This window comes from Pezoporus occidentalis, unplaced genomic scaffold (assembly GCF_034315485.1).
Source record: "Pezoporus occidentalis ecotype Australia unplaced genomic scaffold, CSIRO_AGI_Poc_V1 ctg93, whole genome shotgun sequence".
NCBI classification, from domain to species: domain Eukaryota; kingdom Metazoa; phylum Chordata; class Aves; order Psittaciformes; family Psittacidae; genus Pezoporus; species Pezoporus occidentalis.
Window position 1 is genome coordinate 965,259 of NW_026916294.1, and position 23,602 is coordinate 988,860.

General features: G+C 37.3%; 1 protein-coding gene across 2 annotated transcripts in view; it reads right to left on the bottom strand.

The window, feature by feature from the left end:
* Positions 1 to 443: 443 nt before the first annotated feature.
* The window catches only part of GPATCH2 (G-patch domain containing 2), a 117,033-nt gene continuing 93,874 nt past the window's right edge, over positions 444 to 23,602 (bottom strand). For both annotated transcript variants that reach the window (XM_062605964.1, XM_062605965.1), the window contains exons 9-10: positions 12,597 to 12,679; positions 444 to 1,285 (exon numbers count right to left, since the gene is read on the bottom strand). In XM_062605964.1, coding sequence (XP_062461948.1) covers positions 1,116 to 1,285; positions 12,597 to 12,679 — 253 coding nt within the window. In that variant the 3' untranslated portion in view covers positions 444 to 1,115. The remainder of the gene's footprint in view (positions 1,286 to 12,596; positions 12,680 to 23,602) is intronic.

Sequence of the window (23,602 nt, forward strand, 5' to 3'; positions counted from 1 at the left end):
GGTTGGTGCCTAATGAAATTGCTTTTGCTGACATTAGACACATTAGGATAGTGATTAAAACACTTAATGATCCTTCCTGATTTTAAATTGCTAGCTTATATTTGTGAGATGCCATGAAAATATCCTTTTCCTTCCTTTCCTCCACCCTAATCCTGCTTCTCCTTGCCCTTTTTCTGTTCATGATCCTTAGAGTGGTGCTCACTGGCACCAGCCTGATCACAAACCAAGTGATAACATGATGTTGAACACTGTATTGTTTAAGATATGCACACCCCCCCCAAATATAAACACTGAAAGACGGTCATCAATAAAATACAATTTCCTGGTTCAAAGTTCAAACTGTTCCTAAATGTGGGAACACCGAGGATATTAATATAAAGTGAAATCCAAAGAACAAACTTTAACTTTCTACAATATTTGATGAAAAAAGATAATCCTGTGAATGTAAAAACAAGTATAAAAGCTTTACTTTTGAGCTTCAATGTGGAAGACAGTGATACATTGCCAGATAATAGCGTTGGAATGGCATTCCTATGACAACAAAGCCATTTTTCGTGCCCTTATACAAAAACTGCATACCATATCACCTTCCAGTGGGAAACGTGTATAAAATGACAGCTTATCCTCAAATACTGTTAAACACTAGAAATACCAGGTTTGGAAACTATGCCTGAAAAGGGGGGAAACACAAGAGCTGTAAAAAGTTCTGTTTTCCCTGATGAATCTGATCAAGATTCTTCAGCTGAAATTATACTTACAGAAAGAAGAAGTAAATTTGCTTATATACTAAAACCTGCTGTGCCAGAAGTGAATATATGGAATTTTATGCTGAATACAAACTTTAAGACAACAGAAACTAAAAAAGTAGAAATTTTTGTACATTTTAGCACCATTATAAAGTTAAGACTTGAATGCCGGGTCTGTCACTGTGGCTGTACCTTGCAGCTGGTGTAGCTAATGTGAAGCAGATTGACTTCAGTGATCTTTGAGAGAAGAATAACAGGATTTGCTGATCACAACAAATGATGTAAATTTACTTTTTCTTTTTTGTTTTGTGTGTCTTTTAAAATTAATTTTTAGCCTTATTTTTATCAGGCAGCCAGAGCGCATTTCTGTCAGCTAAATCCAAGTCCGAGTCCTTTTGGTCTCTGGATAGCTCGTATTGGTTCTGCAATCCCTTTGCCGTCCGGTCCTAGGCCCGTACCAGGGGTCCAGCCCATGCTCTGAAGCATTCTGTTCCCAATGTTGTTTTCTGGGATTGGTTGGGTGTTTTCACCTACAAACCCTGAGATTAAAGAAACACACAGCATTAATCAGCACTGCCTGCCATGTGGAGAAGAGCAGGATAATCTCCCTTAAAGCTTTAAACCTTCTTTATTCTCCTAATTCATCTAACGGGTTGCTAGAACAGGCTGTCTTTGCACATGTTGACCTCCTGGTTGCATATGATTCTAAACAATATAGTCTTACGCTTTGCTTTATTTTTAATGTTTTTAAAGACTCATTCAGTTTTCAAGAATGACAGACAGTGTCACAGATCTTTTATATTCCAACACAGTGGATTTTACATCTAAGAACATCCATCACCTAAACAAGTCCACCAATACATCTGCAAGATTACCTGAATTTCTGGTCCTATACAGTTACTAAGCCGAGGCACATCATAGTAACACAACCATCTTTCCATTATTAGCAATAAGTGGTCTACTATTCTGAAACTCAGCTATATTTTTACGCAGTTTCTCTTTTACTGAACGTTGTAAGAGAGATCTGACACATGGGAGTTTGCTTTTGGTATTTTCAATGCCACTAAGTGTTGTTTATACTTTTCCCCCCATACTACTGAGATCTCTGAGAAAAGCTGCACATGTACAGCAGAAAACATCATCATGATTGCAGGTATTGATAGAAAAGATTAATTTTTTGATAACAGATTTTATTTTTTTCCATGAATGCATCATAAAAATTAAGCAACAAAGCAGTTTTTTTTTCCCTTCATCAACCAAATTCCTCGAGCTAGAATATGGAGATGAGGCATGAATAAGCCTTCCCATATACAACTGTCTTACATGAGAGATACAGATGACATTTATTTCCAGAATCTGCATGAAAACTTATCAAATGACACCAAACTATTTTAAAAAGGGCTGTAGCTTTTGAACTAACATAAGCCGTTGCACATGGGTAGCTGGATTTTGTTTTCAGCTTTGCTAAACATCTTCCTCCCCCCGATAACAGAACAAAATCCCACCATGTGCCCTGCTTCAAATTGTATCTGTTCAACTTTCTACCTATTCACTCTGGCCTGCTACTTTCTGAAAAATATGGTAGGAGGAGACTATGGTTTTGTGTTTTTGGGGACTATAATGTCTTCAGTCAAGACTTTGCCACTGACAAGCTGGGTCATAATTGTATTAACTCACTAAAGAGCACAAGGAAAGTTGAATGTGCACTTCTGAAAAGCCTCAGAACACACACAGAAGAAACCACATTCAGACAGAAGTTCAAATGAGAGGCGCATGTTAAAAACCTTGCAATGATTGTGATGATGAATTTACAGTATTATCAGTAAGCACAGTCCAGAATTATCCACTATAGATCTGTTCACACTCAGTACTGGCTACATAAAAGGCAGATAGCTTTCTAGTGTCTTAGTTCCTGAGTCAAAGGAAACGGACTGAGAGGAGGCATCCTTTAATACTGGTTTGAAGCTATGCTTACAATAAAGGCTTTTAAGTCAGCAGCTTCCAATCCCCAAGAGGGCTCCTCTTGAACTGACCAGCACAAAATTCAATGTCCAAACTTCCTTTCTTTTCAGGCCCCCACAGGCAGATGCAATTTTCATACACAAGTCCCTGACACTGACTGGCATACACAACACAGGCTTTGCAACCTTCTTAGTTATACTTTCTAGGTCAAAGAAGGGAAAGAAAAAAGGTCACTGTTCAACTAAGGTTCTGGTAAGCCTCTCAGGTAAAATCCTGAAAGTGTGTTTTGGTCCACCTTTTACAACACGTGATGGTAAGAAATGGAACATCATTCCAATATACATCCTTGGAATAATTAAGGGAGAAACTTGACAGGGAAAAATGATCTAACAGCTGCCAAGCAGGAAAGAGCAAGGTTGTATTTCATGGCATCTAAGTACTGGAAAAATGAAGCCATTTGTAATGATGCTTAGGCATAGACAGCCATGCTGCTGGAATGATATGCAAGGCATAGCCTGAGACAACTTAAACAGCTTTTTTGTTAGTCTATTTAGAGGAAAGACCCACAGACCTTTTCCTGTAACAGATGTACCTTTCTATATGGATTTGAATTCTAAAGACAGCCAGAGCCACCTCACAAAAAAAATAAATGAAAGATTAATTGTGTTATTTAATAAACTGATGTTTCTAGTTTTGATATTTTTTGAAGTAGCTCAGCAGTTTTTTTCTGTGACTGACAGGATTATTGGAATACTTTTGTTTTTAAAGACATATAATTACTTCTAGAATGTATACTATTTTCCCCTCCACTGTACATACTTTTGTGTGTCCTGTTAGAAGACTGAAGGCTCTCCTGAAGAGTTCTGCTCTTATTCATCACCAGATTAAAAAACAGAAAAGAAAAGGAGCAGAAACCACCATAAACTTGGCTTCACAACCCACTTTTGAGCAAACAGTCAGACAACATACAGTGCCCAAAGGCTGATGTGTTTGGAGGCTTTGTGTTTCAGCAAGAATAAGGCCAAATCAGAATGCCACCCAACTTGCCTATAATACTAATTGACCACTTACTCCTTCTCTTACCCCTTCATTTGCAAATGAAGTGAATATGGATAGCTTTTAATTTTGAAAAATATTTAATATATGCAGACCACTCCTTTTCAATAGTCAGGTTTCACACAAATATCTACATCTGTCTTTAATATCCCTGCAATTTTCAACCGTCATTTGGAAGATTTATCTGTAATGCAACATATTTCACTTGATTCAGAGGAATATGGACAATGGTATTGCCCTCTTCCTCCATTACACCACCAATCGGCAATTGTAAGACAAAATCTGCATTGCTGGTTGATTGCCTGACAGCAGAGAGCTGCTAAAAATCAGGCTACACTGCGTACTGTTCCCCTGACCCCCATTCCTGTGCTTTGGGCTTTTATTTTCTAATTAAAAGCAGTAATTGTCCTTTCAATATTCATCTTCAAGTTCAGTTTTTAATTCATGCCTATGGCACTTCTTGGACTAGCCAGTAGGGCCTGTTAGAGAGAATGGTCCAAGCACATTGGCCTTGAAAGTGGCTGTTATCTCTGGGATGTGATCAGCCTTGACCCACCCAGGAGCAAGAGCAAAATAACCCATTGCACTGTCCTACAAAACATAACCATGCAAAACCCACGCAAGAAAAACCTGTTTCTAAGTTTACTGCTCTGTGAGGTTCTGTGGGGTTCCAGGAGTTACGAGGAACGCACAGACAAAATATTTTTAGCAACCCTAACAACTTGATGCTGCAGATGAGTAGTCTGCATGTAAAGTGCCTGCCGTTACACAAGCAAGGAGCAAACACTGAGGAACAGCAACCTGCTTGAAAAGACAGCACTGTAAAATGTCCTCACTTATGTTCCTTCTCTTTGCAATACTGGTAAATGAAAGTTAGAAAAAAAAAAGACAATCCTAAAACCTTTGTGTATATGAACAGACACACTTCAAGGTCTACACATATGACATTACATACACGGAAGAGGGAAGCTCTGAGCAGAGAGGCAAAACTGAGAAGGGGGAAAACAAAAAATTTTGTTTAATTTTGGTATGATATTTATGACAGCATTAAAGGCATGTTTCAATGAAAAATAAAGGTATGTCGTTTTTTCTTAACAGCTGTTGAGACAGGTATGTCCTGGTTAAACAGTACACTAGCATTCAGTGCCATACCCTTGATTTTACAGTGATTGCCATGAATTAATTTAATTCCATCTGTAAGCTAAAATCAGATCAGAGGTCTAATGCTGCTGCAGGCTCCACATCTGTTTAATCATTTTTGGATACAACAGCTTGCAAAAGTTCAGGTTTTAAATTTGCTTCATATTTAAGGAACAATGCTACACCAGTGTGCAACATCTCCAGCAGGAAACAAATGAGCCTGTGCACAGTTCTGGTCTGACAGATAAATTTTATTTGCAAAATGCTTCTAAAAAAAAATAAATATCACTATTTAGGTTATCATTTATTACAGAATAATAAAGGAAATGTGATCCTATAAGCCATTATTGTGACAATATTTATACGGCCCAATTGGTGGATAAGAATAAAGCACGTTTAGTTTATATTGGGGTGACTAAAACCAGAATATTGCTAGGTTCAATCTCTTAACCCTATCTAAGAAAGTGTGGGTTTTTTTTTTGTTTTTTTTTTTGTGTGTGTGTGTGTTTTTTAAACAGTTCTGAGAAAATGACACTGTACATAAATACAGTCGTGGCCTTTCATCTTTCTTTTATACGATTAAGACTTGTGAGCAGAACAGCAATGACTTTGCAGAGCATACATACCAGAACTATTATTTCCTCTTCTATCACTCCCAGCAGCCTTAAATCCTTTAAATCCTTTCCTAGAAGGATCTTTTTTTTGCCTGGGTAATTTTTGCAATACATGGCCTGCTAACCCTTACCCCCTACCCTGGATCTCACTTATGTCTATCACAGCAGAGTCAGTCTTTCTACCCTCAAATCTTCCAAGGAGCATTGTGGATGGTAATTCACTTGCGTAATTGGCTCAAGAGATGAAAATCTTGTATCTGCCTCTCTTAGCCACTAATCTATCCAGCTGACTGCAAGCCTAATTGGCAGCTTGTTTAGTAATTTGGCTCCTAAAGTGTTGTATTGATGTTGGATAAACAGCCAATGGAAGGAGAAACGATACATGCTGCTTCATTTTAAAAGCTAGTGCACATTCCCCTTCATTTTCTGAAAGCATTTAATATTCCATCTCTCCTTTTGCTTTTCTGACTCCTCACTAGACAGATGAGCTCAGAACAGTAGGGACTGATCCTGAGACACAAGACAATTTTACAAGGAATTTAATCAGAATAACACATTGCTGCATCTTCTTATGCCAGCTCTAACTAGCAAAATGGGAATCATACTGCCTGGATGCTTGTATTGTTAAAAGTGGTTTGGGTAATTGTGCAGTCAGCATCATGAGCACAGCCGACAGCCGTACTGTGATTTCTAAAATCAGTGCTTTTCAAAATTCAGTATACTATGGCTGCATAGCCAAAAAAAAACCCCACCATGTTATGAAAATGTTATTATTGAGCTAAATATTTGAGACTGCATTTTTATACCAGACTTTTATGTATCCCTCACACTGGGCTATCTAAGACTGTGCCTGAAAAATAACTTCAGAATGACTATAGCTCAGGTGAGCCCGCTTGCATCGTATTTTATTCTAGCTAGCAGAGAGAGAAAAATTGCAGAGGACAGAGCTATAACTGCAGTAGGTGTTTTGAACTTCCATATCTACCCAGCAGCCACAGCAGGGTTTTGTTATTGTCTGCACTGCCATGGTTTCATTCCCCAGTACTGCCCCATTGTTCAGTCTGAAGAAGGCTCGGGGGGGGGGATCTTATCACTCTCTACAACTACCTGAAAGGAGGATGGTGTGAGGAAGTGGCTGATCTCTTATCCCAAGTAACAAGTGATAGGACAAGAGGAAATGGCCTCAAACTCCACCAGGGTAGGTTTAGACTGGCTATGTTGGGGAATTCCTTCCCCAAAGGAATGGTTCCTTCCCCAGAGGAATGCTCAGGCATTCGAACAGGCTGCCTAGGGCAGTGGTGGAGTCACCATCCCTGCAAGTGTTCCCACACTGTACAGATGAGGCCCTCAGTGACATGGGTTAGTGGTGGCCTTGGTAGTGTTGGACTAAAGGTTGGATTTGATGGTCTTAAAGGTCTTTTCCAACCTGTTTGAGCCTATGATTGCAAGGAATTGTTGCATAATTGCAGCATGGGTAAATGCATTATTTCTTGCAGCATAGACTTAAATCAATTTTCAACTCCTGTGAATATATAAATATAAATCCACACACTGATGAAAAATTGAGACTCTGAACTTTAGCTTCAACTGGTCATCCAGAATCACAGATTACTTGGAAATAGCACTGCTGGTGTTCTTCTCCCTCCATGCTCTATTAGATTATGTTGTGTGTAAAGTTAACTTTATGCCCATTCAGTCTTTACTACTACTAAAATTGGTTGGGAAGATTTGGAATGATTAGACTCACATTTATCACTCAGCTAGGGGAATCTCTTTAATAACCAAAAAAATGTCTTTGCACTTGGGTCCAAGGGTGGTCAGGTTTATGCCTTGCCTATGCTGACAGACCATCACCAGATGGCATTTTGGGAGTAGTTTTCTTACTGAGGACCTTTCCAAACCCCTCAAAACTCGTCAAAATTGTTCCCTTCTGATAAGCATTCTCTGACTTTTAAGTTAAGACTTGTAACCTTACACCGAAACCCCAGGCAAAGGATTTAAATCACAGTAATACTTTCAAAACGGACAGCGTGTTTATTGTTAATTTCAGCAGAAAGATTGAGGATTAAACTGATATTGGAACTGTGTACATTGCAGCAGCTCTATCTGACCCTAACTCAATTTGGGATCGATTGTAGGGATAGTGGAGCTGAAGTTCCACTTCTGTTATTATGTAATGTAAGTTCCACTTCTATTCTGTGCTTTTGTGGTTGGATATCGAATTATCTTCATTTAAAAATGAAGATTAATCCATTACAGCTCAGCAAATACGTCTGCATATTTTTTACTATGGGCTAAATAACCTGTTGCCTATTTATTTATGCAAACAATGCTCACTGTAATCTATCAGTAAAGAAGGCATCAGAATATAAAAGTTATTACATTAGCATTGGCAGTGTCAATATATAGGCTGAAATCCATCAGCAAATTCTCAGTATAAGCTTGGTTCTTGTTGCACTGTGGCTCTTCTGAAGTTCCTCATTACTCTGCTATTTATATGAAAGGGGCCTTGTTTGAACCAGTGATCTCAAGCTCAACATGAAAAGTCTATTGCTTGGAAAGGACAGCGGTTTCCAATACCAGATGGCACTCTGCAACCTTTTAAGTTTTGAACTGATTTAGTGAGACTATATGGTAAGAGAAGCAAAAAATGGAACAAATTTAATCTGCTGCATAAACCAACCCAAGGAAGAAGAGTATCCATAGGCCAGACTGTCAAGCAGATATGTTGTGTATGCCAGAAAGGACTTCAGTAGACTAAGGATAAGAAATACCACAAGGCAATAAGGGAAAGCATTCATAACACATGCCAACGTTATATTACCCTCTGAAAAGAGATTTCTGCCTAGGAGTTGTATACTTAGTATAAAAAAAAAACAAGAGTGAATCAAGCTAAAAAGAAAGTAGGCATATGTTTGTCTAGAGTTTTGGTAATAAACTGCCAGTTCATCCAAGTACACAAAAGTACCCTTCTTCTACAAATATCTCACTAAGTTGACCTTCACCACAAACTTAGCCTCAGCCACCTCTGTTACCACAGTGCAATCACCATTTTTTTCAAATCACCATTTTGGTACTGTAGATATTCAGGTCTGATTTTTAATCACTGACATATTAAGCATCAGCAAAATAGTTTACTTAGCTGTTCCGTTGGCAATTTTTAAAAAGGAATGAAAACATGTACCCTTTTGATTACCTTGTTAAAGTGAGTCATGATAGCATTATTGCAGTGCTCAGTACTTCTGCTGTAATTAAGAATCTGTCATATTTTTCATTAAAACACATTCTTTAAAATGAGACTTTTAACTTGGTCACTTCAATCAGCACTGGTCTGAAGTGTAGCATGCCAACGAGATAAAGAAAATGACAGCTGAAATTTGCTTTTGTAAAACGTAAGTATTAAAGTCCCCATAACATGCAATAATTTACATTTTATATGCACATTCCCTGTATTTTAAGTAGAAAATCACTTTTTCTTTTCAAAATTAGTTTTTGCAGGTTTTCTACACTGCTCCAAACTGCAAACATCAGAGCAAAAAGAGTGTTTTCCAATGGAAATAAATGGCTATTTATAAGGCACACCAATGAAACTTTTCTTGTTCTGAATCAAAATTTCTACATTCTGTAAATTAAGTTATTAACATCCCACAGATATGAAACAGAACTGGATGATTTTCCCCAGTGTTTAAGATCCAGAGGTTTCTTATTAAAAACCAAACAAAAAAGAAATTAAGAGGTCTTTGGGATTTAATAGGAGTTGACTGAGAAAAAAAGCTTGTACAGAAAAAGACAGAATTAGTAAGAAAGGAAAGGAACTGGGCTAAATGCATATTCAATGTATGAATATAGCATCTAAAATTTTGTAGGATCTACTGATTTGCTATGAGCCTAAGTAACGTAAGGCTGAGAAGACCGTAAAACTTTCTCAAAGCATGCATTCCAGGTAGTAATAACACTTTGCAGAGAATGTCCTTTCTCTTCCATAGAAGTTCTTTGGTGTTTTGTTATTATTTTCATTAATAGAGGACCCAGTTTTGGTAGGACTATTTCCATGATAATGTATTAGCTTGTCTAAGAGGCTTTTATACAAATTTCAGGGCACTGTATCGCTGCAATGAAATACGTCAGGGTGTCATATGACACAGCTCTGCCACTCAGGTAGTCAGAGAGGGCACAAAGTCAGTGAGAGTGTGACCTGGTCGCAAATCTGATTAGAATCACTGAAATGATATTGGTTTCATGGAATAAGCTGTGCAAAAAAGTACATTTTTTATAACACACACCACCTAATTCTTGAAAGAAATCATAGGAAGTAAATGATCTTTACTAGTATCTTTTTTAGTTGATGTACTAATGAGCTATGTTCAGTAATGCACAGATGGGACTACATCAAGTATCCACAAAACAGAAAATGTATTCTAGTAAAAAAGGCAGAATAGGACACTCCTGCCTCAGTACTGTCAGCTCCTAACAATCCACACTTGAATTATCTCCCATTTTCTACACTGATTTGAACACAGAGTTTCTTCACCTTTACAAATGACATTTTTGAAACTATAAAATGCTCTGTGCTGCTGAAACTTTCTTGCTTCAGTACTTTCTCATTGCTGTACAAGTAAATCTACATCCTTTGTTACTAGTATACACAAACCTACTGGTATATGACTTTGACTCTGGACTGAGAACAGGCTATAAATTTAGAAATCAATACCTACCTCTATCAATATTCATTTTACTTTTTCAATACAAAATACTAAGGTGAAAGAGCAGTAAATAAGCTGGAGTACTGAAACAAGTTGGGTGTTCTTGTCACAATTAATAAATGTTTAACCAATCACACTGCTTGCTACAGAAGTCTATGGCTTTGTAAGGTGTCTGAAAGTAGCAGGGGCTACCCTTGTGAGATTCCAAACCAGAGAACAGGTTTTGATACTTTATCAGGACCCCCAGTCATTCTTTTCAGTACTGCTGAAGCTAAACATATAAATTACCATTTTCAACACCATACAGTGTGATAAGGACTAGCTTAACAATGGAAATTATTCAAAAAAATGCACAAAATAATAAAAAAAATACTATTTTCAACAGATTCGCTCATATTGGATGAAACTTTGCTAATCTTTAGCACACACAGCTCAAGAAAACATTCACAGACAGCCTTTCAGGATTTGCTACGATGTTAAATAGGGACAATTATTAGCAGAAGGTTTCTTCCCACTTCCAACTTTTGTTCATGTAAGTAATTTTGCCTTTCTTTCAAGAAAAAAGGTTTACAAATTCTTCTCCATAAAATTTAGTCCTTCTGCTCCTTTATGTTAGCTAACTATAACTACTGAAAGAAGAATAATCAAAAAGTGATCTTTCATTTTAATCCAAATGGATTTCCATTCTAAAACAAGACCCTGTTTCTTTCATTAAATGGGAAGAAATACTGACAATGACAAATAAACAAGGATTGTGATGGCTAAACAATAATTTACCTGTAGGAAGGTTAGCTTTTGAGAAAGCTCTAGTAATTTCTACACTGTAATTTATAAACATTATTTAATTTATATAAGTAATTTATAAACATGACCTAAACGTATGTACAAGTTTACTCAAAGTTTACCAAAGTTTCTATTTGCTTAAAAATATACAATGATGAAAGGCAGAAAAAAACCTTATATAAAGACCATAGAAAAAAAATAATCACAATCCTCCTGCCCAGAACAAAATTGAAAATACCACCTTGAACCTGAAAAAGAAAAACTCACACATTAGTTACAAGGTACCTCATACAATACCGTTATCCACCACCATTACCTGTCACTCTCCATATAAAGGCACATTTGGGGGGCAAAAAAATCTCTAAAATTGTGAATAGATAGATATATAACATTGAATGACCACATAATATATTTGCCTTAGTATCAAAATATTGGCTTTGCAAAGTTACGCAGAGGAGCTAGCTCGTAAAATAAAATACTTAATGTTGAAAGCCCAAGGTAAAATGAATAACAAAATTAATTTCATGATACTTCATACCCTCTCAGTACAAAGTGACATCCTCTAGTACTTGAAAGTTGTGAAGTGAAAATCACCTTGTAGAAATAATGATATTATTCTCTCTTCAGCCATTAAGTATTTTTCTTTCTCACTTCACATATGTTCAGAGTCTTAGAAACTGACCCACACATTCTCTTTTTCCACACTGCTGCCACTGAGGTGCTTTTATAACATTTTTAATGCTATTCTTGGTCTGTTGCTGCCACTGAGGTTTGAAACAAAGAAGTTTCAGGAGGGTGAATTCAGCTGGAATACAAATATTAGGCTTCTGTAAAGACACCTATTTAGAATATACTTGAAAAACTGTATGTGTTATCTATGTTGCTACAGTAATGAATATGACAAGGAGATGCAATCCACAGTTCCATATTAGCAATACATAAAAAGCCTTACAGAGGCACACACACATCTAATCCGTCCAGCATGCACCATATATAATTAATACAACAAACTGATGAGAGTCCTATAAATCACTCCTAAATATTGAAAAAGTCATTTCACAGCTGTGACATCAGCAAAATGCATCCAGTGGTGGTGACCTCCCATCTGTAAAAATCTTCCAGGAATGTGCTTACAAGTGCTCCCTATCTAATCTACAGCACTCATTTTATCTCCTTAACATTTCCATCGCTTGCCCAAGAATTCACATACTATCTTTATTGTGAAGGGTATTTATATAGTATTCATATGCATTCCTCACAGAAAAAAGATACCTCATGTCTCCTACCTTGTAATGCTTCAACAGACATAAGCAGTAATCTTTACTGTCTATGATTCTCACTATATGAAAACAAAGATGCATTCTCTTTAAAGGCTTGACTACAAAGGACTAGAAATCAGAAATGTCTGAAGGAGAATTAAGAGACCCTATTTATTTCTTAATCTCTATTAACAAATAAAAATAGATCATACCTGAAGTTATATGGGAAGTTACTGAATTTATCAAGCATTTCTCTGGGTCACTGACCTACTGCTTTGTATTTAGAGATTTAACATCGTGTGTTTTGTGTTCTGTCTCAGGGAAATTGGTTACCTGTAGGTCCTGGCAGGGGAGCAGCTTTCCTTCTCCGTTTGATGTCTCCCATGCACAATGATCCTAAATGTACACTGGTTTGCCTGCAAGTAATTACACAAGAAAACTATTAACAAAGGAAGAAAACCACCACGTAAATGCACAGCTTGTATAATCTGAACCTGTATCAAAACATTCTCAACTGAGATGAAGCTGCACAATCATGCCACCAATCTTGTTTATATCAAAGTATAATTATGTTTGTTGACAAGCACTCAGTATCTAAATGCAGCATCGTAAATTGTTGCAGGAATGAATAATACAAAGGGAATGCTTTTTAATTTTCAAAACTGGCAATCTTTCTAGCTCAACATAAAACAAAAACACTGCTGCTCCTAACAGGAAAATAGCTAAGATTAAATACCTACAGAGGTCACAATACTGTTGGTATTGTGATCAGTTGGCTAGTAACACCCCACTGCCAGAACATCATTTATTACACGAAGACCATTCTCACTTTAAGGTAACTTGAAGAATGAATGATAAAACATGAAAGAGTAAACTCTCTGAAGGCGCATGGAATAAACCTGTAGCACAGCAATTTGTCCTTTTCTAATTCACTGGCAAGTTGTGAGAATGATAACATAGAAGCACAGTATCTGTTATACTCATTAAAGAATTATGAGCTTACACTTGGAGACTGGAAAATCGGTGGAACCGCAGAGGATGACAAACAAGCAAATCTTATTGCTTTAAAGCCAGCAATTAGAAGTCAGGTACCACCGAAAAGGGTACATTTGGAATTTCCAAATATTGAATTTTGGAATATAACCTTAAAGGACAGTTAGAGTTATTTATCTTCAAGTAATATACAGTGCTTAAAGAATGGAATATATGTAGCTGGCATTTTTCTGGGGAAGAACTAGAACAGAAGGGAGGAAAAGGCAGTAATTTCTATACTTCACAATCTTAATACGTCTCCATAAATGTTACAGAGAACTGTGATTCTTACCACAGAGGTGCAGTGAATGTTGATAAAATTACAAGCTGAGAATTGCATCTGACAGTCTAGTGTAGCACAGTAACACTCTGGCACTCACGGGATCTGGTTTCAGTGAGGATATATGGCTTATCCTTCATTGCATTTATAAACTTTTTAAAGCTGTACTGCTTCTAAATGAATAACAAATGGTCATATAATGTTGAGAGACCTCAGATCTACTCAATAATGTAAGAGTGATAACAATTCCTTGATGAAAAAGACGACAATGTACAATTCTTGACATACTTTGCCTAAAATGTTACAGTACATTAACAAGTACCAGAGTGCTTTTATTTAAATAATAAAATATTCCAAGAAACTTAAGTTTCACACAGGAGTGCATCTCGCTTCACGTAATGAACCCTTATTTCAACACTTACTCAATTCTCTTTGTTCTAAACCACATATTTTCCTTACAACTCTTCTATGTTGAAACTGCATTCTAACATTTAGACACTGAACACAGTTGAACTAGTTTTACCACAGTGATAAATTTCAGTTCTAAATATAGAAAGAAACCCTTTCATAATTGACTGTACAATATTCATATTTAAATACAATATGGGGAAACAATTCTTAGAGAAAGAAACATTTGAGATGTTTAATTATCAATAGATTGATATTTAACACTGATATTAAACATGCAGAATAAGTTGTGTGGTAAATTCTATGTTAAACAGTGTACAACTGTCCATTTTCTCTTCCAAATGAAAAAGGGAGAAAGTCTCCAGGAATACAAGCAGGATGAAAGATAAAAATTAATAAAGTCAGGCAATTGAACCTGAAGACCTGAGCTACAGCAGTAACAGCACCAGCGTTTGAGTTATTTTACCCAGAATTGATTATCTGTTACACTACATTGAGATATCTAGATTATTGATCTGTAAGATTATGGTACTAGGGTCTCCCCACTTTTCCTCCAGGCACACCAAATGGAGTTGCAACAAATAACACTAAGTAAGGACTACTTTGTTATTGTTGTCACCCTTCATGTAGAACATAGCAGTTACTTTTTAATTTAAAATCAATGAACGTCTGAAAGGCAGCCTTGTTCCTTCAGCATAAATGAATCATTCGCCTTTGCTGAGCACAACAACCCCGTCACCAGCCAAGGTGAGAGTGGGTATTTCTTTGTTGTCGACAAAAACTCTGTACACCACAAATAAATAACAATATACCAGAGCATAAATTAAGCTTTGTCAAACCTGGTTTTATGGTCACTAACATCAAACATTAAGCTAGCTCGGGATTCTAAAGCGGCATTTGCTTTTGCCAGGTCTTAACATTTGATACGCGCTGCCAATGTAGATCACAGTAAAACAAAAAGCTTTTTTACAATGATTTTTAAGAGGAACAGACACAAAATATCACTGCTCTGGAACTGGCAGCTTAGACAAAATGAAGTAGTGTTCTGATGCTGAACACTACATTTTGAAATGCTTGTAATGGGACTACTAAAAATGAGGGAGAACTTTGACTCTTAATCAGACTAAGTTCAGCATTATGTTTCTTAGCATTAAATCAGAAGAGCACAGATTACGGAGAGGAAGAAAGCTATTTGCCTGACTTTTCTCTACATACCCCTAGCTTGCTTCCAGCTATTGTTTATAAATAGTGCTCTGGAGGGAAGCTAGGCATTTTATTAGGGAAAAAAATAAAACTTGTTAAGACCACCTTGCCTGAAAACTTGGCTTTTGACGTGCTGGTGACAGGGACTGGAGCAAGCAGTGTCAAACGGAATAATTTCTAAGGAAAGACAACAGGAACTTGTCGCCTCATTGTATGCATTTACAAATAGAGGATTTTCAGAGTATTAGGCCTAGTTAAAGCTGCCCTCTGGATAAAAAGTGTTCCCAAGCAGCCTCAGACAAGCTTGGGAGACAAACAGATGTGACTATGGTCCCTGGCGTTTGGCAAGAACACTCACTGTCAATAAGAAAAATATGAGCATGGACAGGGCATCAGCTGCACCGCGGCCGAGCAGGCCTGCAAGTGTCATAGCAGTGGCAAAGTTGTGGCAGAGAGAAACGAGAGGGTTGCAAAAGTCAGGCTGGTGTGAACTTGCACTGGCGTGCCAAGAATTCTGTTGTTGTTGTTGTTGTGTCGTGCCTCACTGTATTGAGCAAAAAGACTGGAAAAGCCACTGCCAATTTGTATTAATTTTCCATCATGCGCAGTGTTGAGATTCTCCTTTCTAGGTGGTACATAAGAACCTCCAAAAATGAAGAGAGGCTGGGAAGGCAGTAACAGCAGAATAGCAGTTGGAATAAAAAAACAGTAAACACTCCAGAAAGGGTTTTGATATAGCAAGTGTTTTTATAGAAGCAATGAGATGTAAAACAATTCACAAGCACCTATGCGTTCCTGTGACAAACATTCACTGAAAGAAACTGTTACCTCCTTCTTAAATAGTTGCACTCTCCCTACAATTTCTTTTTTCAAGGAAATTGCCCTTAATATGGTAACATGCCTAGAACTCCCTCTTTAAGCTCCTCCAGCATTCCTATCTACACTTACATGACAGGACCTCTTTGTCTGTAATTTCTATAGCTCAATAAACAAATATTTTTGATGAGTGCCTTTTCTGCAGTTACACACGTGCACCTCCCCAAGCCATTTTTAGGAAGCTATGTCAGACTTTTATCTACCCTGACCTACGCAGTCAACGCACCACTCCTAAAAAAGCATCTTGCTCTGCAGGTGAACCTACAGCTACACTGCTCCAATTGTAAGCCACCTTTGGAGAAACTAAGAACATAAAGTGGTTCTTAACCCTTTCATGAGTAGTTATGATTTTTGCTGCTATCAGAGGTCCAGTCATTGAGAAGAGTAATACAGTAAAATGGGTGTAGAACAGCAGATACTCCTGAAATTGAGTTCTAGCTCTCTGGGTTATTACATGGGTTGGAAGGGACCTTAAAGCTCCCCTGCCACGGGCAGGGACACCCTCCACTAGATCATGTTGCTTCAAGCACCTTCCAACGTGGCCTTGAACACTGCCAGGGATAAGGCAGCCACAGCTTCTCTGGGCAGTCTGTGCCAGTGCCTCGCCACCCTCATAGTGAAGAATTTCTTCCTAATACCTAATCTACATATACGCTCTTCTATCTTAAAGCCATTCTCCCTTGTCCTATCCCTACATGCTGTAATGTGGCAATTGTTCCCCAGTCTCTTCAGAAAGGTGCACTGACTGCAGTGTTACACAGCATGTAGTTTCACACGCATTGATACAATGGCTTGAACTACCAAGGCCACCACTGCACAAAGGGGAACTGGCTACTAACATATTAAAACCAAAACATTTGTGATTTTATTTTATATGTCTCACCGCAACATGCCTGTGGTTCACTTCACTTTCTCTGTCTGCTGTCACTTTCTTTGCAAGCCGCAATCCTTTATTTAGTATCAGTGCAGTTGCTTTTGCTGATGCACTGTAACTGTGCCAATGTTTACATCACTGAAGGCAAACTTAATTTTGCCCCTTAGCATATTTAGTGTTAAGCCACTTACCAGATGACACTACAGCATGGCTAATATAACTTGTAAGTAATGGAAGTGATGGTTTTATGTTCTGTTTGTGTCAAAAATGCACAGAAGTACTGATTACTAACAGGCAGAGGGTGTGTTTAGACTGATTTCTATTTCATAGCTAGGTAAATTAGTAATGATCAATACTTCCCTATCACTACATTCCAATTAACATCTCTCTCACCTGAAGAACAAATGCACAGTAAACAGTGACACACTGTTCAGCCACAGTATCAAGGGCATTCCTGCAGATGGCTGTACAACTCAGCAAGTTCATCACTGCTGAATGCTTCAGCTAATGGAGAGGTTTGATAAAAGCCTTTAGTGAGCTTCTTTCACAAGACATTACAATAAGGCAAGAGTTGGCTGGTTTGCATTTTAGAAAGGACCTGAGAGAATTATTTTGAAGGCAAAATCTAACTGAAACTGTCAGTTCTCAGTCTTAAAATATAGATATGAATATGGGTATGACTAAAGAGAGAATGCAGTGAGGACCACAAGTCACATAAAGCTTGAATGATGAAAAATTTCCTACAAACTGAAACTGAGTAGGGTGTGTGTGAGGCAACATTCACAAACAGCAGACAAAAAAATGAAAAACCAGAAGAACTCAACAACTCACAGTTGCATAACAGAGAAGCAAGCCAATAAAATGATCAAAAAAATGGAATGTGTGGAACATTATAAAATCAAAGAATAATCTGAGCAAACACCCCATTATTTAAGTTTTGTTTACACAAAAATGTCACAGAAATGGTTCTCGTATCATTAAACAGAATGGACCTGTAGTACAGATTATCTCATTTCTTAAATGGCTTAAAATGCAGACATTGCTGTATCTGGTGGCCAATGACATCCATTAGCACTGCTTAAATAAGAGAGCTTGGGTGAACTTCAGCTTTCACCGTACCTTTCCAACCTCCACAAGTGCCAGACAATGGATTCAAGAGCATCTGAGCCCACGGAATAGTTTATAATCAGTTTAGAGGTAAACACCATTAAGCCTATTATTTCTACATGTAAATTCTAAATACATGGAGTAGGCAACTGGTGGTGTAAATTTGGAAAGAATATTCTGTATTAGCAAGGTATAGCAAACACTTCTAATCTTTGTCGCTGGAATGTATCTCAATATAACCACAGAAAAGATGCATGATGACTTGTTAATATTACACTGAAATATGCAACACAGGTTTTGTTTTGAGGAAAAACAGATGAAAAACAATGGCTACGGAATTTCAGAAGGAAATATTTCCTCTATTCTTTTGTAGCATACAGCTTGCCCAAAACACGGACACAGCCTCTGGTCTCCATTTGAACGCCCAGAGAAGAGTAACATATACAGAAAGAAGGAACATCCATTCTTTTGCTCTCTAAAATATGCACAGCATGTGCACTTCCCGTAGATGCACAGGACACTACTTTGAGGTCAACATTCTTGGGGAGTAGATTAAGACACATGGGTGTGAACATAACAGTTGCTTTAACAAGGGAGATTTGGACTCCACATCTTAATATCAGGAGCAATCCTGAAAAACAACTCACTGATGTTTTGTTAAAAATATTTGAGATAAACCTCACTCAATAAAAACTTACCTGACTCTAGTCATATCAATGTGTGAAAGCACTTTCGTTATTGGTGTATTTGCGATAGACAGAAATGTGCCAAATGGTGGCAATCTAGGCACTCAGTATATTAAAAGCCAGAACGTTCGCCACAGTCTACATCAAAGCTGCTGCAACAGCTGCATTCTTGGTGAACAATTCCTCACTTGTGCCTTTCTTCCAGAAAAAAATACATACTTTTGATACTGGGACACTGAAATATGCTCGCACTGCACACAAGATCTACCTCTACTTCCACCAAACCCTCTCAGTGGATGAGAAGAATGTCACAAGCTTTTAAGAAACCTGTGAAAGCAGCACTGGGGATACACAGTATCAGGAGACAGATTCTTAGAAATCAGAGACTTAGAAATCACTTCCTCTGGTTTGCTTGGGTTTGGTTTTAATGTGTGAAATAATTCACTAATACACTCATATTCCCCCATCATCATCCCTGATGCTCACAGTATTAGAAGTATTTCTCTCTTGGCTAGGAGTAGTAGACCAGCACTGCTGTAAATTAGATTGTCTACAAATTAGATGAAAAGTCCTTACAGAAACTTCTCATTCAGTGCTAAAGAGCTAGCAACAGAATAATGAAATACGATGCATGTTCAACGTATCCATAATTTTTAATGCTTATGAAGATGAATATATATTTCTTCTTGGTATGAATTTTCTTAGACATCAGTCAGGTGGAATGGTGGAATCAGTTCCACACCTGATTCCTCCACATCATCTACACAACAGATTGCTTTACCTGCCTCCATAAGTGTGAAAACCATTCTATTAACCAGAAGAGCTATGGCCTTTATTTTCCTTTTATTACATCTTAAACAGATGTGATAAAACCATGCAACTCCATCAGACTCCTTTCATCCTATGCCAATCTGTTCACAACATAACTTTAAACATAAGGATGACAGACCTGTATTACTGTGTGAAAGTCCTAGTGCAACGTTATTACGAAAAGAATACAATCTTCCCCTGGCCCTATCAGATTACCTCATCACCTACCACTATATCCTAATATGTTCTGTTTTGTTATCTCTTTCAGCACTTTCAAGTGTCATTCAGACACAGCAGTCACCCAAAATTTACCTGAACTCTATGAATCTACACATTCAACTCCATCCTGTATAACTTTACCAGACACACTGGAAAATGAAAACTTACATCACTACATATGCTTTGACACCCAACCTCAAGTCATGTTTGTACTTCATTTGTGAATTCATCCTCTAAAAAATGTTTCCCCTCCTAGATGTCTACTGCCCTCAGAAAGGATAATGCATTGTGTTTTTTCTTGTTTCTAATTAGTAATTTAAACATATGTTCAGCATTTAACTCTAAATGTTTGCCTTTTCCCCAAGCTCTAAGACAGCTGTCCAAGATGTGAATGCCAGAAAACATTTAAATATCAACATCTGCTGAATTATGTTAATTTAGTGTAATATAATTGGGCATGAGTTGGAATTGATCAAAAGTATATGAATTACACAAAGGCAAATCCAAACCAGTATCTTGGTGTACAAACAAGTCATGAAGGAACTCTGAGGGAATAAATCCCCAAAATCCACTTTTGTTAAAAATTAAATAGCTAAAACTTACAGTTGTTCTTCCAACAAATGACATGATCTCGTATTTTCAAGACAGGAAATGAGTATTTATACTCGTTCAGAATATAAATTTTATATTCATTCAGAATATTTCTAAATGGTTTTTAACAGCAAGTTCCATTAGTGTTCTGTGTCGAGCAACACCTGACAAAAATAATGCTCATAGTCATGTAATAACGAAACATAGCTAGAAAATTGTAGTAATAGAATACCATCCTGTTACCTGACAATATAGTTTTACAAATTCTAACGCAAATATTCTTTGGTTTCTTCTTTATCTCATGACAATATTGTCGATATTCAAGATATATGGGCCCTGATCCAGCTATGAAGTGATTTGGAAAGTATCGTTATGACTTGAGCAGTCGCCATGGACTTGAACAGATCAACAGAAGGACTGGATAGGTCAGCTAAACTATTTCTTCCAGGTATTTCTGGATACATATTTGTTTACCAAGTATGACATTCACTAAATAAACTCAGTGCAGGACAAATGTATTTCATTGAAAAGAATCTAAAACACATCTTAAAGTTCTGAATTACATTTGTATAGAGTTAGGATAAATTACTGCAAACATTATCATCATATTAAAAATCCTTTACTTTTAAATCAGGTGTGGAACAAAAAGCAACACTAAAAATCCAAGTATCTATTACAGAAGCTCCAAAATGGAAGAAAGAAAATGTCTTATCAGGTTGCAAGCACTTAACACTCAGCCTGTATAGTAATTTCTTTGCCTCTGTGAAGGTGAGCAAGCATGGCCCACTAGAATGCATTTGGTGCGCCATAAGAGACCAATATTTCAATTAACATAGGAAAACAGGAAGCACAATGTAATGATTTTTAACCAGTCATTCAGACCTAGATCTGGACCTGTGATTCATACGTTTTTTGTCATATTACAGCTACTGTGATAAGTCCTTATCCTACTGCCTTCCAATCAGTTCCAACAAAATAACAGCTCTGCAGCTGGACCCCAGCATCACTCTCCCCCTTAGTCCCTTTCACTTCTCTATTTTTAATACTAGAGAAACAACACTTCAAACAATCTCATTGGGCAAGATAGTACAGTTATAATTCAGTTAATCTAATAAAGAAACAATTCTATGCAAGTTGGGATGTGAGGATGTAAAAAAGTCCCTAAAGCTGACACTGAACATTAAGCCAATTATACTTCTTTACACTCTGCACCCATTCCCCTCAGTAATTGTCATAGAGCTCCATTGAATACAAGGGGTCTGTCTGTGTGGGAGTGAATGCAAAATTTGACTTTCTAATAGCAAAACAGAGCAGGTAAGTTAAAGAAACATTGGGGTCTTTTTTAGTTTCAAAATTCTTTAATAGCAAAAACTTTACTTATGCTTATATGTTCTATATTTGTTATTAACCAGCAACATCAATACTTCTAAAATATGCATATAAAGTAACAGGGGGATGACAAAACTAATTCCAAAATCCAGAAATCAGCAGGCTGAACTGTGCCCTTTGCTTCCCTTTGGGTAGGACAATTACTGAGTGTTAGCTTCCAGAGAGCATGAAATGTATTGTTATGATAAACGACCAAAATCTCAAAACAGCAACAAAGAAAATAAACATGAAAATGATGTAATTTGAGACAAACTACTCAAGTTTTCTCCAAAACTCTTTCCTTACACAAAACCACAGTCTGAATAGAAGACAGTGGGTCTGTGGTTCTAAATTTTAGTGAACATGCACCAGTGGATGCTGCTTTACGTATATGAGATTCAGAGATCCCTTCAAAGATTAGTAGGAACTCAATGTAAAAACTGCACTAGCAGTTTAATTTACAGTAAGAACAGAAAGAGGCAAACCCACCCTTCCTTCATGCATGGCTATTCATCCTTATGTCTGTGATATGCAGCTTTCATGTGCCTGTGTGGTGAGAATCGCTAGTGAGGCTTGAAGTTTTCCATAAAATTAAAGCATCACATACAGGCTCCACTCCGAAATAACAGTCAAACTATCATCACTCCGTCCCCCTCTCCCAAGTAAAAATCTTGCTGGTACCTTAAAAATAAGGACACAGCATAGCAAACTCAACCAGGAATTGCCCTCTTCCAAAATGGCACCACCTTGTATTCTTTACAGAGAAGAGAAATACCAAACTGGAATAATGTTGTCCCTGAGGGTGACAGCAGGGGAGGAAAACAATGCGTCCTCAAACATTCATATAATTTAATCTGGAACTGCAAATATTATTAAGCACCAATAATAACAGTACAGTTACTGCTTCACGGCACTCTGAAGAAGAGATAAAACTGCTTAGTTGTTAATTTCTAATGATGTAAACACATTTGGATTTTAATGCTATATCTGAATCTCCTGCATTATTAGCTCTGGGGTTACAAGATATTAACTTACTACCATTAATAATTTTACACTTGAATTAAAAAGCATGTTTAAATATTACTTCGTTTTAAAGTATTTTTGTTGAGAACATGTGTTCATGTGATGGCAGAAGTGAATCACGCAGTAAACCAGCTCTGCATTCCTCAGCTTTACTGCAGTGTAAGTATGTGCACTTTTTCATGTATCATTTTCAAAACCTGGCTGAATTTATCTCCTCTGGTATTGTAATTTCATTCTGCAAAAGCCACATTAAACAATTACAGTTCTTGTAATTACCAGTAGCCTAATGTACAGTTTTCTTATCCCAATCCATTAACAGCTGCTCAAAAAATGTAGTAATTAATGGTTTCATTTATTTTTGGCAAACCTGCAACTCGACAAATAGTTTTGTATCTGTGGCAGATTAGGGTTCTTTCCCAAACAACAGATGACACGGCGGGAAAGAGGGAGCAGACAGAATCCTTGCACATCTTTGTTTCTTTAGAAGATCAAATAAAGAGCAGCTGTAATGCTGTCACATCTGTGTGAAGAAATAACATGATCTGTATCATCAGATGAAAAGTAACCAAATGTACAAACAGGGGCTCCCCCTCCAAACTGGGAAAGATTGTATTTCTAACCACAGGAAAGGTGGTATTTCTAACCAAAACAATAACACACTTTTGAAAAGCTCTCATCATCTCCTCACCATTTAGTAGCAATCGGCACTATTCCCTTTATGTAACCCTCATCATACTGCTTCTAGAGTCTGCTTTCCTGAATGTCTCCTCCAGATGTGCAAAGACCTGTATTGCAGTCTGTGCTGTTCACCACGACAGGAGACTTCAAAGTCTCTCTGCCACCTCAAAATAGAGAAGCAACA